This window comes from Thermobia domestica, chromosome 5 (genome assembly GCF_964235325.1).
Source record: "Thermobia domestica chromosome 5, izTheDome1.hap1.1, whole genome shotgun sequence".
Classification (NCBI taxonomy): Eukaryota; Metazoa; Arthropoda; class Insecta; order Zygentoma; family Lepismatidae; genus Thermobia; species Thermobia domestica.
The window spans coordinates 268,851,538-268,864,130 of record NC_137458.1 but is presented as its reverse complement, the minus strand read 5'-3'; the positions used below and the strand labels follow the sequence as shown (position 1 = coordinate 268,864,130).

The 12,593-nt window shown below is 36.2% G+C and overlaps 1 protein-coding gene across 1 annotated transcript in view; it reads left to right on the top strand.

Moving 5' to 3' along the window:
- The first annotated feature begins 3,300 nt into the window (after nt 1-3,300).
- Nucleotides 3,301-12,593, top strand: part of LOC145686595 (larval cuticle protein LCP-22-like) — a 29,824-nt gene continuing 20,531 nt past the window's right edge. Inside the window, exon 1 of the mRNA XM_081760052.1 lies at nt 3,301-3,439. Coding sequence (XP_081616178.1) covers nt 3,431-3,439 — 9 coding nt within the window. The 5' untranslated portion in view covers nt 3,301-3,430. The remainder of the gene's footprint in view (nt 3,440-12,593) is intronic.

The following is a 12,593-nucleotide window of genomic DNA, read 5'->3' as shown; positions in this document are numbered from 1 at the left end:
ATATGATACTTATATAACTATTTTTCGACATAAAACATTTCAAAAAATTCAAATTTTCGAGCCCTTGTAACTTGATTCCTATTCATTCGAAACAAGTCATTTCAACGCTACGATACTTTCGATGTGTATTGTCCTGTGCATTTCCGTTGTGTTGTGTCTGTGTTAGAGGTTTCCAAACTTTCGATGTTTGTGATACTATAACATCTTTAGTTTGCAACAACGAATAATAAACGTGGTATTTTAAGTTCTCGTTTGGCATGTTGATTTAAAATATGTAATAATCTCACGTAATGCTATTTTTTTAAAAAATATAACTTTATATTGGGTTGGCAACACTGTTAATTCGGTGATGTTACGAAATACCTAGAACGTTGTCCACCTCAGCTTCTTAGTGCAATACGCAATTCTCTGCGTTATACGATTTCTGAGAAATTTACTGCTATCATTATAGAATGACCACATTGTAAGGATCCCCACTTTCAACTCGAGCACATGTTCCCATAACAAGTGTTACTATTTACAAACAATACAAGCAGACAAGAAACTATAACAAGGAAGACACGAAACCAAGACGACGGATCCTGAGGATGAACGAGCCACCAGGAGGCCATCTACGTATAAAAGCGCAGACTGAGGAGGAACCAGCTATCAGTTTGACCGCTGACCAAATAACCAACATCTGCTCCTGAGGTCGTCTTGGACTAGGGAGCTCACCTTTACCCAAACCCAAGGTCGCTTTGAACTAGGGAATCCTAACTACAACAAAACCTCGAGAAGCTGCTTTGGACTGAGGAGGTTTCCCGCAAGACTCACCTAAAACCCTGCAGGTTCTCTGGAGACTGCTTTGAGTAAAAGGGGAACCGTGCAAAACACCTTTCTCCTTCATCTTGGTTGCTTAGAAGGACAGACTTAATTAAATTGTTCTTTGTAAATTCAAAGATATTTGTATATTGATGGTGTAATATAATTGGTGAAGGAAAACACCCGGACCGTTATTGACTCTACCTCAAAGACATTGCAATATCATTGATAACTTACAATAAAGATTTAGGTGGATTTTTGTTATTTTTAAGATAAAAGAAAAGAAAGAGAGAAAACAGAAGAAATGAATCAAGAGAGAAACAAATTCAACGCAATCTATAGTGAAATATTACATAGTTATGCTTTCTGCACTAAAGGAGACATATCATAAATGGGAACAGATAAGAAAGGAGGAATGGAAGAAACCTGAAAAGATTCAGGGATGCAATATCATAATTTACAAACGCATGTCGGAAATAGAAATTAGGATCTTGACATCAGTAAATCCTCTACCACCGAAACGTCTGTACTACCTAAAGTACGCTGATACACAACGTCCTGATACTATACATATAGTTTAAAACGAACAGAGAAAAAGTGATGCAGAAGAAATTATTTATAACAAATTTGTTAGTATGAAGCCTATGCATCTTTTCAAACAAAATTGTTTCCTAGCTGATAGATTTGGATGTGGAACACTTTATAAGTTGCCTTCTCCTTGGTTGTTCCTTCTGCTTAGCACATATGGTTACACCGTTTCGTCGGGAGTGAAATTTTGATATTGTTAATTTGCCTATATTTAGGATGAACTATTAAAACTTTATATTTCCTTTCTGGGAAGAGACAATTTATGAGCATACATAAAATACGCACTAATACTGTAAGCAATTATAAAAAATTATAAATTAAATAAACTCTGCTAAAAGCAGTAAAAGAGGATCACGCGAAACTCACAATACATTTGGGATATGAAGTATATAGCTAGCCACCGTGAAAGCCAGTGCTACTTGTTAAGATGTTAACGGGAATGGTTTCATTAACGAATTCAGTCGAGATCTATTGAAAAAAGTAAACAGAATTTTAAAAAAAACTGCTTTCGTTCAAGAGTTAGCGTGTGGAGTAACGGACACACGTTAAAGTTACTGTTGGCCATTAAGATATTAATGGATTGACTCTATTAGTGAATTAGCCTTGCTAATCGCTCTATCTAACTATTGCAAAAATTATAAATAAAATAAATTTCGGTTTCGCTGGAGAGTGATTGTATGAATTACGTGTGGAAGTACTACTAACACAATCTTATATGGCTCACTAGCGTGATTCTAATAACATTACAATCTTATAAGATCCTCTAGCGTGATCCTAATAATATTACAATAAGATCCTCTAGCGTGATCCTAATAACATTACAATAAGATCCTCTAGCGTGATCCTAATAACATTACAATCTTATAAGGCCCACAGGCGTGATCCTAATAACGTTACACTCTTATAATGCTCACCACCGTGATCCTAATAACATTACAATTTTATAAGGCCCACTAACACGATCCTAATAACACACCAATCCTATAAAGCAATCTAGCGTGATTCTAATAACATAGTAATCTTATAAAGCCGACTAGCATAATTCTACTAACGTTACAATCTTATAAGACACACTAGCGTGATTCTAGTAACACTACAATCCTATAAGACTCACTAGCGTGATCCTAATAACATTACAATTTTATAAGGCCCACAAACGTGATCCTAATAACATTAAAATCTTACAAGACCCTCTAGTGCGATTCTAATAGCATTACCATCTTACAAGATTCATTAGCGTGATCCTAATAAGGTTACAGGGAGAAAAAGTTATAAAATGTATTAAAATTTGTTTCGTCTCATAGGTCTAATGGGAAACCACGGTAGACTGCCAAACTATGTATGATTAAGATTATTACTGGGATCGCGGGGACTCAGTGGGAGAGCGTTCACCTATTTTGAGTGGGGTCCCTGGTTAGATCCCATCTCGCGTCAAGTGGACTTTGTGGTGGACAAACACCTTTTGCGTGGATTTTCTCGTGGTTCTCTCGCTTTCTCCTCCTTTCTTCATTTTCACCATTGCATTCATTTCTCATTATCACCGTCTCTTTTGCCTAGCCAGCATAACAGTGGGATGTAAAACTGAAAGATAATAATTTCATTGACATTTAATACTATTACTGAAAGTAGGGGTTATGCCATTTCCAGTCCCATCCTAACAGTCAAAGGGCTTTGTGTTTAAAGTGTTGTGTTCTCAACGGGAATTGAACCTGAAAACCAAGCTCCAGGGTTCTATCTATTCACAAATCTATACGATGGCTGAAACCAGCTACAGAATGAATGTATTTAATGAAAACATGAACAGGTGTGAGAGATATTTTCATATTCACCTGAAGTTGCAAACAGGTTTCCATAGCGATAAATATCTTACACAGAAGGAAAGGAAATACAGAAAGATAAATGTTAACCCATCTGGCACTATCTGATAGAGAAAAATGTTATTTGTTTCAAATAAGCACAGAAAATATATATAAAATATCATTACGACCTGATATTTGCAGTCATTTCCTTTGTGCTTCGTTTTCAATTTTTAGTTTTTAACATGAAATCCGTAAGTACAAATACGTTAATCTTTTCTAATGTGTTGTTATAATCTTTTTTGGTTCACCCTTATTCTTTTAGCGTTATTAATTTATCTTCAATATGGTGCAAAGAAAATTAGACTAAATATTCATTGTAAAATACTTCTTGGTTCTTATAATTTATTTTGATTGTGATACCAGAAACAATAGAGTAAATTTGCTTCCAGTTTATTGAGCTATTCATGTAAGCTCATAATTGATCAATTCTATGCATTTCTGTGCTCAAAATACGTCAAACACTGACGGGTACAGAGAAAAAAACTTTTAGGGGAAAGCGATGATAACTGAATTAAATAAATATGAAATTGACTGAAATTATTGGCTTGATTACAATGTTAGTAGATACTATGTTAAAGATAACACTTAATTTGTAAACAGGATTTAATTTTGCTCTTAACACATTAGCAACTGTTGGGCAAATTCGTGGGCAAAAGTCTAACGTACGTATATTCTGTTTGTAAGATCACGGATTGGACTTTCGGTAGGGACAGGCGCGCATCCAGAAATTTTTGCTGGGAGTGGTTCAAAGTTTTTTGGGGCGAGTCCAATAGTACAAGATACTACGACTATGTAATATTGAACCGGTGTTATTCTGCACCTGAAACGACTATAAATAAAACGAAAATGAAATCTTTGAATTTAATGTTCCACGATTATGTTTGTCAGGCGGCTAAGGAAGACGATGATTAAAGTAAGTGAATAATGAGGGAGGAATTGGTGGAGTGAGAAAGTGGAAGGAAACAGGATTATCCTGAGAAAACCCACGGACACGATGTTGTCCACCATAAACTTACTTGGCCAGGAATCGAACCGTGGACCCCACACACCAGAGCTAAGCGCTCTACCACTGAGCCAGCGCGGCACCCTCGACGATAAGTAATTGTTAATTGCTGCTACCCATATTCTCCATAAAAATATACAAGTAGATTATTTTTATAAGAAAGAAAGCGTAGTGATGAGGACTAAAAATCAAATCTTTAAGCTACAGTAATCACTTCTAAGTTAAAACAAGTACAGTTTTGTTAAGAAAGACGGCGTGGACCTCCCGCGTGGGTGTGCCCCTGGATAGCGTACCAAATCTCACATACAAATTCTAATTGAAGAATTAGAGGCTGAAAGTTGTATGTAATAAGTTGTACATTTCGAGAAAAATGAGGTCATGTATTTGTTAGTGGATCATTATACATGTTACAATTTCGAGGGTTATGTCGCTCAGATGAGGCCCAGATTTATACTTATGTGTAGAGTAGAACCCAACCAACCCGTGCGAGGCTTCTACACCCGTACCTACTACTACTACTACTACTACTACTACTACTACTACTACTACTATTACTACTACTACTACTGCTGCTACTACTACTACTACTACTACTACTACTACTACTACTACTACTACTACTACTACTACTACTAATAATAATAATAATAATAATAATAATAATAATAATAATAATAATAGTACTTGGTAATAAATGCTGGCCCCCATCTGTCCGACATATGCCCAATTTGAATCTCTTCAACTAGACGAGGAATCACTTAAATGAAATGTGTAGCAAGAATAACCCATAACCTTTTTATCCATCTCTAGAACTCATCTTTTCAACAATGTAACACACCTCAGTCACCTAATCCTTTCAAATTGTGTTTCAGAACCCTGTAGAGGTAATTGATTTCGCATCATATACACTCGGTGCAGTGAATGAATGTGGAGCATCAATAAAATACAACAAAATAATCAAGATTACTATTGCCAGTCTCATTCGACTATATATATTTACGAAAAATATTCACTCCTGTTATGAAAAGGAAAACTAATGTAGCCTATATTGTGCCCCTATTTAATAATTTCATACTAAGAAGCTTGTTTATGACATGTTGTGATTAGGACATGTTGACAGTAATTTAGAAATTAGGACATGTGATTAGGGCATAATTATTAGTAAAATTAATATTGACGGATAAAGTAAATATAAATTTGAATTAAGACTGCTGAAATTAGTCTCTTTGTGGTGAACTACTTCTATTTTGCCTACAGCCCTATGAACAATTTATATCCTAAGTGTGTCTCATCTTACTTACTGTAGATGTAATCGAGAAACGAAACTATATTTGGCTAATTAGAAATCTTTCAGCTTAACATCTCAGTATAACCTTTACGCTAAGGGAGATGATGATTAAGGCAAACGAAAGATAATGAAAGGATTGATGGAATGAGATTGTGGAAGGAAACCGGAGTACCCCGAGAAAATTCACGGACACGATGTTGTCCACCACAAACTTACTTGGTCCGGAATCGAATCAGGGACTACACGCACCAGAGGGAAGCAAACTGACTACCACTGAGTCACGATGCCGCCCTGGCTTATTCGAATTTCCCCTATAGTTTTGTTAACAGTTTATATAATTAGCTCTATCTCACCCTGGATATAGGCGAAACATAAATTCCTGTTGAAAGGTCTTAGTATCTCAGAGGTTGTAGAGAATTCACCTCTATATGGGAGGTCAGTGGCGGCGCTACAGGGGGCCGAGGAGGGGCGACCGCCATCCCAATATTCTTTCTCACCCCTCCTTCGCCCCCCGGTTTTCAATGTCAGCCAGTGCATAATAATAATAATAATAATAATAATAATAATAATAATAATAATAATAATAATAATAATAATAATAATAATATGTACAACCGATAATAATAATATTCAAACCAAAACAAGTGTGGTTGCCTCGCCTCCACAAAAGTTTTCTTACCTCCTCTCTTGCCCCCCTAATATTAAGAGCCGAGCGCCGCCACGGGTTCCTGGTTCAATTCTATCTTGTGCCAATCGTTCTACTATTTCAGTTATTATCACCATCTCCGTTATCTCTGGTTAACTATGGGACGCTACTCAAATCAGTAAATCAATAAATATAAATAAATAAACTCTCTTTTGGCTTGTTCATGTTTCACCCGTGCTTACGAGAGAGGAATATTCAATTTTTCAGGGAAGATATGGCCAAATTATAATGCACTGCGTTAATGGACAATATAAGAACCATACTAACAAGGCAGGGTTCCAGGTGTAACACACCGATTGTGATAAGATTGCACAGACATAAAGAACATTGAAATAGAAGCGACATGCATTTTTTTTAAATATCGGCCAACAAGCGCATTGAAAGGGTCAAATAGGGGCATAAAAATGGGGTCAAAATGAGATTATGTGGAATATAGCGAGAACGAGAAGAGATATCGAAAAACTTTAAATGTACGAAATACTACCCATAGTCGACGCAAGGCAATGAGGTACAACGCACCCATGAGAAGAGAGCAGAACATCCGGAAATTGACCAATCACGTGTACAACATTGTCACAATGTTAGTGTTGCCACGAGACCAGACATTTCTCGTGTCTCGTCTCGTCTCGTCTCGTGTCTCGAAAATGAAAACGCTGGCGGGAATGGCCAAGATTGAAATTGCCAGTGGTCATGTAGATTGCAAAAGAAAAATCCCCTTTGTGAGAAAACATGTTGAAAAGCCTTCATAGAAAAGTGTCCTCTGTCTATTGAATGAAACGATTTCCCTCCTGACACAATACGAAAAAACAAATGCTGTTAAAATTCATACACATGACCCTTCCGGGACTCAACTCGGGGCCTTAAAGCCGATGATCTATCGCCGCAGACCGCTCGGCTTGGTATGAAGATGTACGTTGTATGATTGCAAATAGATCACGACAATATAAGAAACTTTAATCCAAAATGGCCACCCAAAAATCAACTTTTTTTTATATAGAACAAACAAACTATTTGCTGAGCAAAACACTATATTCACATAAAAAACTACATGCGTGTTACAGTTTCGCCACTTTGGCTTCATCAGACGCTATTTTTTTTTTTTTTTAGACCACTAGCTAATCTGGGTGTACTGTCATGAGTTTGTTACACACACGGGGCAAGCACCACATAGTAGCACACACCCCGCGGTTATGGGAACAGATTTGAACCATGGAGATGAAGACTGACCCCAAGCATTCTTTCGTCCGATGTGTCGTTCAGCTCCCATTACTATGGCACTTTAAGTAGAGCTTAGTGTGCAGTAACATATAAAATTTCAATCAAATACTTTCCATTACTCAATAAAATTATTTGGTTCCGAGCTTTTTTTTTTAAAAAAAAAAAATAATTGCAACAAATCTATATATGCTAAAATGGAAAGTAGTTTTTGGATTGTTATGGGTTAACACTGTGAAACCTAAAGGCTGGAATATATGGAATCAAAGTGTACACACATCTCTATCTCTCTATTTATCTATATATCTTTCCATCTCTCTCTCGCTCTCTCTCTCTCTCTCTCTCTCTCTCTCTCTCTATATATATATATATATATATATATATATATATATATATATATATATATATATATATATACAGTCACTATAAAGCAAGTGGGCTGATAGTATACGATAGTGTCGGGGATGATGAGACCTTTACATCGAACTTTGCTTGTCGTGTAAACATTATTTAACATTAGTGTCTTCATCTTCGACGTACCTATGAGCAATTTACTGTATATTCGTGTATTGAAACTGGTGAAACAAATTTCAATGTTTTAGAATGAAAAAAAAAGAAGAAGCCAGGGTCGAGAAGCCTCAGACAACTAACAGCAGAGATATATTATCTTGTAAACTATTTGTCCTTGCCTTGTGAGCTTATTTGAATTTATTTTTAAGACCTTTAGGCAACTTTGGCAGAATGGATGATGATGGGAAAATTAGTGGAATGAAGAAAGTGGTAGGATACTAGACAACTTCGAGAAAACACACACATTCGAAAAATGAAATGAAATCTTTGAGTTTTACGTTCCACGGTTATGCCGGTTAGGCTAAAGGAAACAGTGATGATGAGTAATGAATGAAATGGTGGAATGAAGAAAGTGGGAGGAAACGGGAAAACCCCGAGAAAACCCACGCACATGGTGTTTGTCCACCACAAAGTTCACTTGGCGGGGCTGGGATCGAACCCGAGACCCCAAGCACCAGAGGTGAACGCTCTACCACTGAGCCACCGCGGCCCCCACACACATTCAATGTTTGTCCACCACAAAGCTCACATGGCACTAACCGAGATCGAAACGACTACCACATACACCAGAGGTGAAGACTTCACGGTGTAGCTACAGTGACATTTCTTGTCTTGTGTGTTCTGGGTAATACTTGTAACTTAGTTGTACCTTGATTAGCATGGTGCAGCCTGCCACATTTTACTTTCGTTCCCATGGTATGCTGGTTAAATTTTACGAGACAAAACGAGATAAACGAGACGAGACGAGACGGGACAGAACCTCTCGAGACGAGACACGAGACGGGACGAGCACATTTTTTCGAGACGAGACACGAGACGAGACAAGCTTAGCACGAGACGAGACGAGACAGCCTGAAGTCTCGTCTCGTCTCATCTCGTGGCAACACTACACAATGTATTACGGAAATGAGCGAAATGGGTGGTAAGAAGCAGGAAGAAAGAAGAAACGAAAACAAGAAAATACGTGTTTTTGTTTTGGGTGCATACATCACCCATATATATATATACGCAGTTTTATCTCAATGTACGAAGATGGGATAACACACAGAAAGGATGCAAACGCCATTCGTATAGGCAGCCAGCGAGACAGTACTGCGCAGTGGGTTGCATATATCGGGTAATGGGAACAAAAATTCATAGCACAGTAGAATAATAGCAGGTGGTCCACATACGTAGACAAACAGCAATATCAATACCAGTGCCACACATGAGTATCAACATTATATCACTACGAAAATACGCGTACAACATAACAGTAATAGTAACAATTCTGTTTATGTGTTACTACTGCCTACACACATTTTCGTTTCTAATATCCATCTCATCGTTGTTATTACGCGATATATGGAACCCATAATTAATACAATTTAGATCTTTTCAGAACATGGAAATAGATACTTGACCTTATTATATTATATAATGGCTGATATGGATAATCACTTGTCAGAAATTATGTATGTTAGCGTACAGCAAAACTAAATTTGTTTGTTTCAAGCTTTCCATTGTTTCAGTACTGTGCCGTGGGAGGGAAGGCGAGTGGGGAGGCAGCCCAAATAAGAGGGCGCAAATTTCGGGAGGAAAAACAAAAGGAAACATAATATTGAAGGAAAAAGTAAGGAAAAGTGTTCAAAATCAAGGAAAAGCAGGATATATATTTGAAAATGTTCTTACGCTTTGCACCAACCATCCTCGCGCTTCGCGGCTGGGCTATCGACCTCACTCATATGTACGGGAGCGCTGTTGTATGCTCTCGCCCCTGGCGCTGATTTTCCACGGCACGACACTACTTTGTTGATATTTGTTTTTTTAATGTCTTTTTAAAATGAAATTGTAAGTGAATTATTGTTGGTTAGAATAGCATATTTTGTTTTGTCTGTCTCTCATCATCACCGTCTCCTTTAGCCTAGCCGGCATAAACGTGGGACGTAAAACTCAAAGATTTCATTTCATTTCTTTTGTCTGTATGTTATTTGATTACTTTTACTCTGTATCAAAGGTGATTTGTACAGGTGTGGATAAAGTTTGTATAAGAGTACCTCACCAAAGTATCATTTTGTAGAGAACGTGTAGGCCAGGAAGTTAGACACGCCATACTTTTTCTGTCTGTGTGCGTGCGTGTGTGTGTGTATGTGTGTGTGTGTGAAAGAGAGAGAGAGAGAGCGGGGAGAGATTAACTTCTTTCCATTTCTGGGCCAATATTTCACAGAAGGGGTCCACGCATTAATTTCATAACATGTAGGCTAATGGTAGAATAATTGAGGATAGATTACGTTGGAGCAGGATATGAAAAAAAAAAAAGGTAGGATAGAGTAGGTTAGTTTACGTTAGAATGGGGCAAGTTAAGCCTGCACCCCTACCCAAACTTAATTCTATTTCTGATGTAACTTATGGTAGTTTTCCTTTTTAGTTGTAAACTGAACAATAATAGGAAAAAGAGAACAATATTAAAGATCGCTTTCCTAACATTAAAATTTGATTTTTTAATATTACCAACTGTGTTCTAAACTGCGTTTATAATCCTTGTCTTTCTGTAACGTACCGCTGGGAGCTAACTAGTCATCTATTGTGTTTTGTTATTTGTGTTTTAATTATACATATATTAATCATTCCATTTTCAGCTACCCCTATTTGCTCAATGAAGCATTTCGAAATCTATGTTTATTAGGGTATAATAATAATAATAATAATAATAATAATAATAATAATAATAATAATAATAATAATAATATTATTAATAATAATAATAATAATAATAATAATAATAATAATAATAATAATAATAATAATAATAATAATAATAATAATAATAATAATTAGAGATGCAAAGGCTCGGAAAAAACCGGCTTTTTTGAAAAAAAACTCGGTTTTTTCTGCTTCGCTTTTTTGCTTGGGAAATTTTGGGCTTTTTTCAAAATACTGCTTTAAATTGATAAAACAGACTTTGTATCGCTTCTCTATAGCACAAAAAATCATTTAATTAGTGGTTGATGCTGATAATAATATAAAACATCGAAAATAAACTATGAATGTCGAAAAGATATTTCAAACAATTTTTCTTCAACATATTTACATTATGAATTCCACAGGATTAACCAATGTATATAATAAGAATTTTTTAACCTCCTATATACAAAAGTAAGCAGAGTTGGCAAGAACCATGGTTGTTTTTGAAAATGCCAAAAATCCGTTTTTGGGGGGGATGTTTAAACCAGGCTTTTTTGGTTTAAACGAGGCTTTTTTGATTTAGGTTTTTTGCTTTATGTATTTATATTACATATTCACAGAAATAAGTTTGTTTCGCCTTGGTGTTATTATGCAACAGCGGAGTTATGCCGGAAGAACTCCCACAAGCTTAAAGAAGTCCGGTCAGTAAATTTCTTAAATTGAGAATCTCCCGCCGTAGGCATTGGGAAAATCCCGTCATTACTTGAAATGTAAGACAATAACGGGAAAATCCTGTTATTGCTTTGCATGTAAAATTTAAAGGTCAACGTACCATAATCAGTCCGCTAAAACTGAGGTATTCAAATTACAAATTTAGTACGTAGATATCATTGAAAGTCCAATCCAAGCTAATGTTGGAAGCTACGTAGGCAATCGATAAATTTTGCCAATTTCTATCAAAATATTTAAGCAATCTTGGCTTCTTTATAAAACAACAGACATTTAGGCATGCAGAAATATACAATTTGGTTTGTTTCGTATGTTTAGGCTTTAACATCCTTACGAAATATCGACGTTATCAAGGAGAAGACTTTCGCTTAAACTGACATCCGAACCGCTACTTGGGTTACGCATGAAAGAAGGTTTGTGGTTCGACCGAGAATTGAACATGGGGCACCTTGATTAAAAGGTGAAAGGGAAATAAAACTATTGCAGGTGGTTTGATATCTGGAAACGTCACCATGAAGTTCACACGATTCGCATTTTTCATTCTTTTTATTTTTGTGGTTTAAACCAGTTATTAAAAAAAAAGTTGGTGTAAACCAGCCAACCCTAAAAGTAAACACTTCTTTTAAAAGAATACACAAATAACTAGCAAAATAGTATGTAGTATTTTTACTTCAAAATATTCCATACCCTCTTTTTGAAACAAAATAAAATTAAAATAAAACATAAGAGAAATACTTAGATTTATATGATACACTTAAAGGCTGCATATCTAGAGCTTTTGGTTCTGTATATTCTTGAAATTCTACAGTTAAGTTTTATAGAACCACCATCACAGTTTACCCAATCCTCAAGTTTTCTGAATTTTTAACAAGAGGGATTCAACATATCATTACGGAACTCCCCCCCTTGAAAAAAAAAGGACTACGGAAAATATTTAAGTTAAGCTAAATACAACTGCACAACAAACATGACTGAGTGATTAGCTTTTGCGCTTCTATCGGGAAGTCCGGGATTCAACCAGCATTCGACCATTTTGACAAAGCTTTTCTTCATTCCATCTGTGAATGTAGAAATAGTGCGTGTACTGTGAGTTGGGCGACTTCCTTTCTTATTGTTTTTAAATCGTTATTATTACTAATTACCAGCAGTGACGGTTTTGCGAAGGTTAGG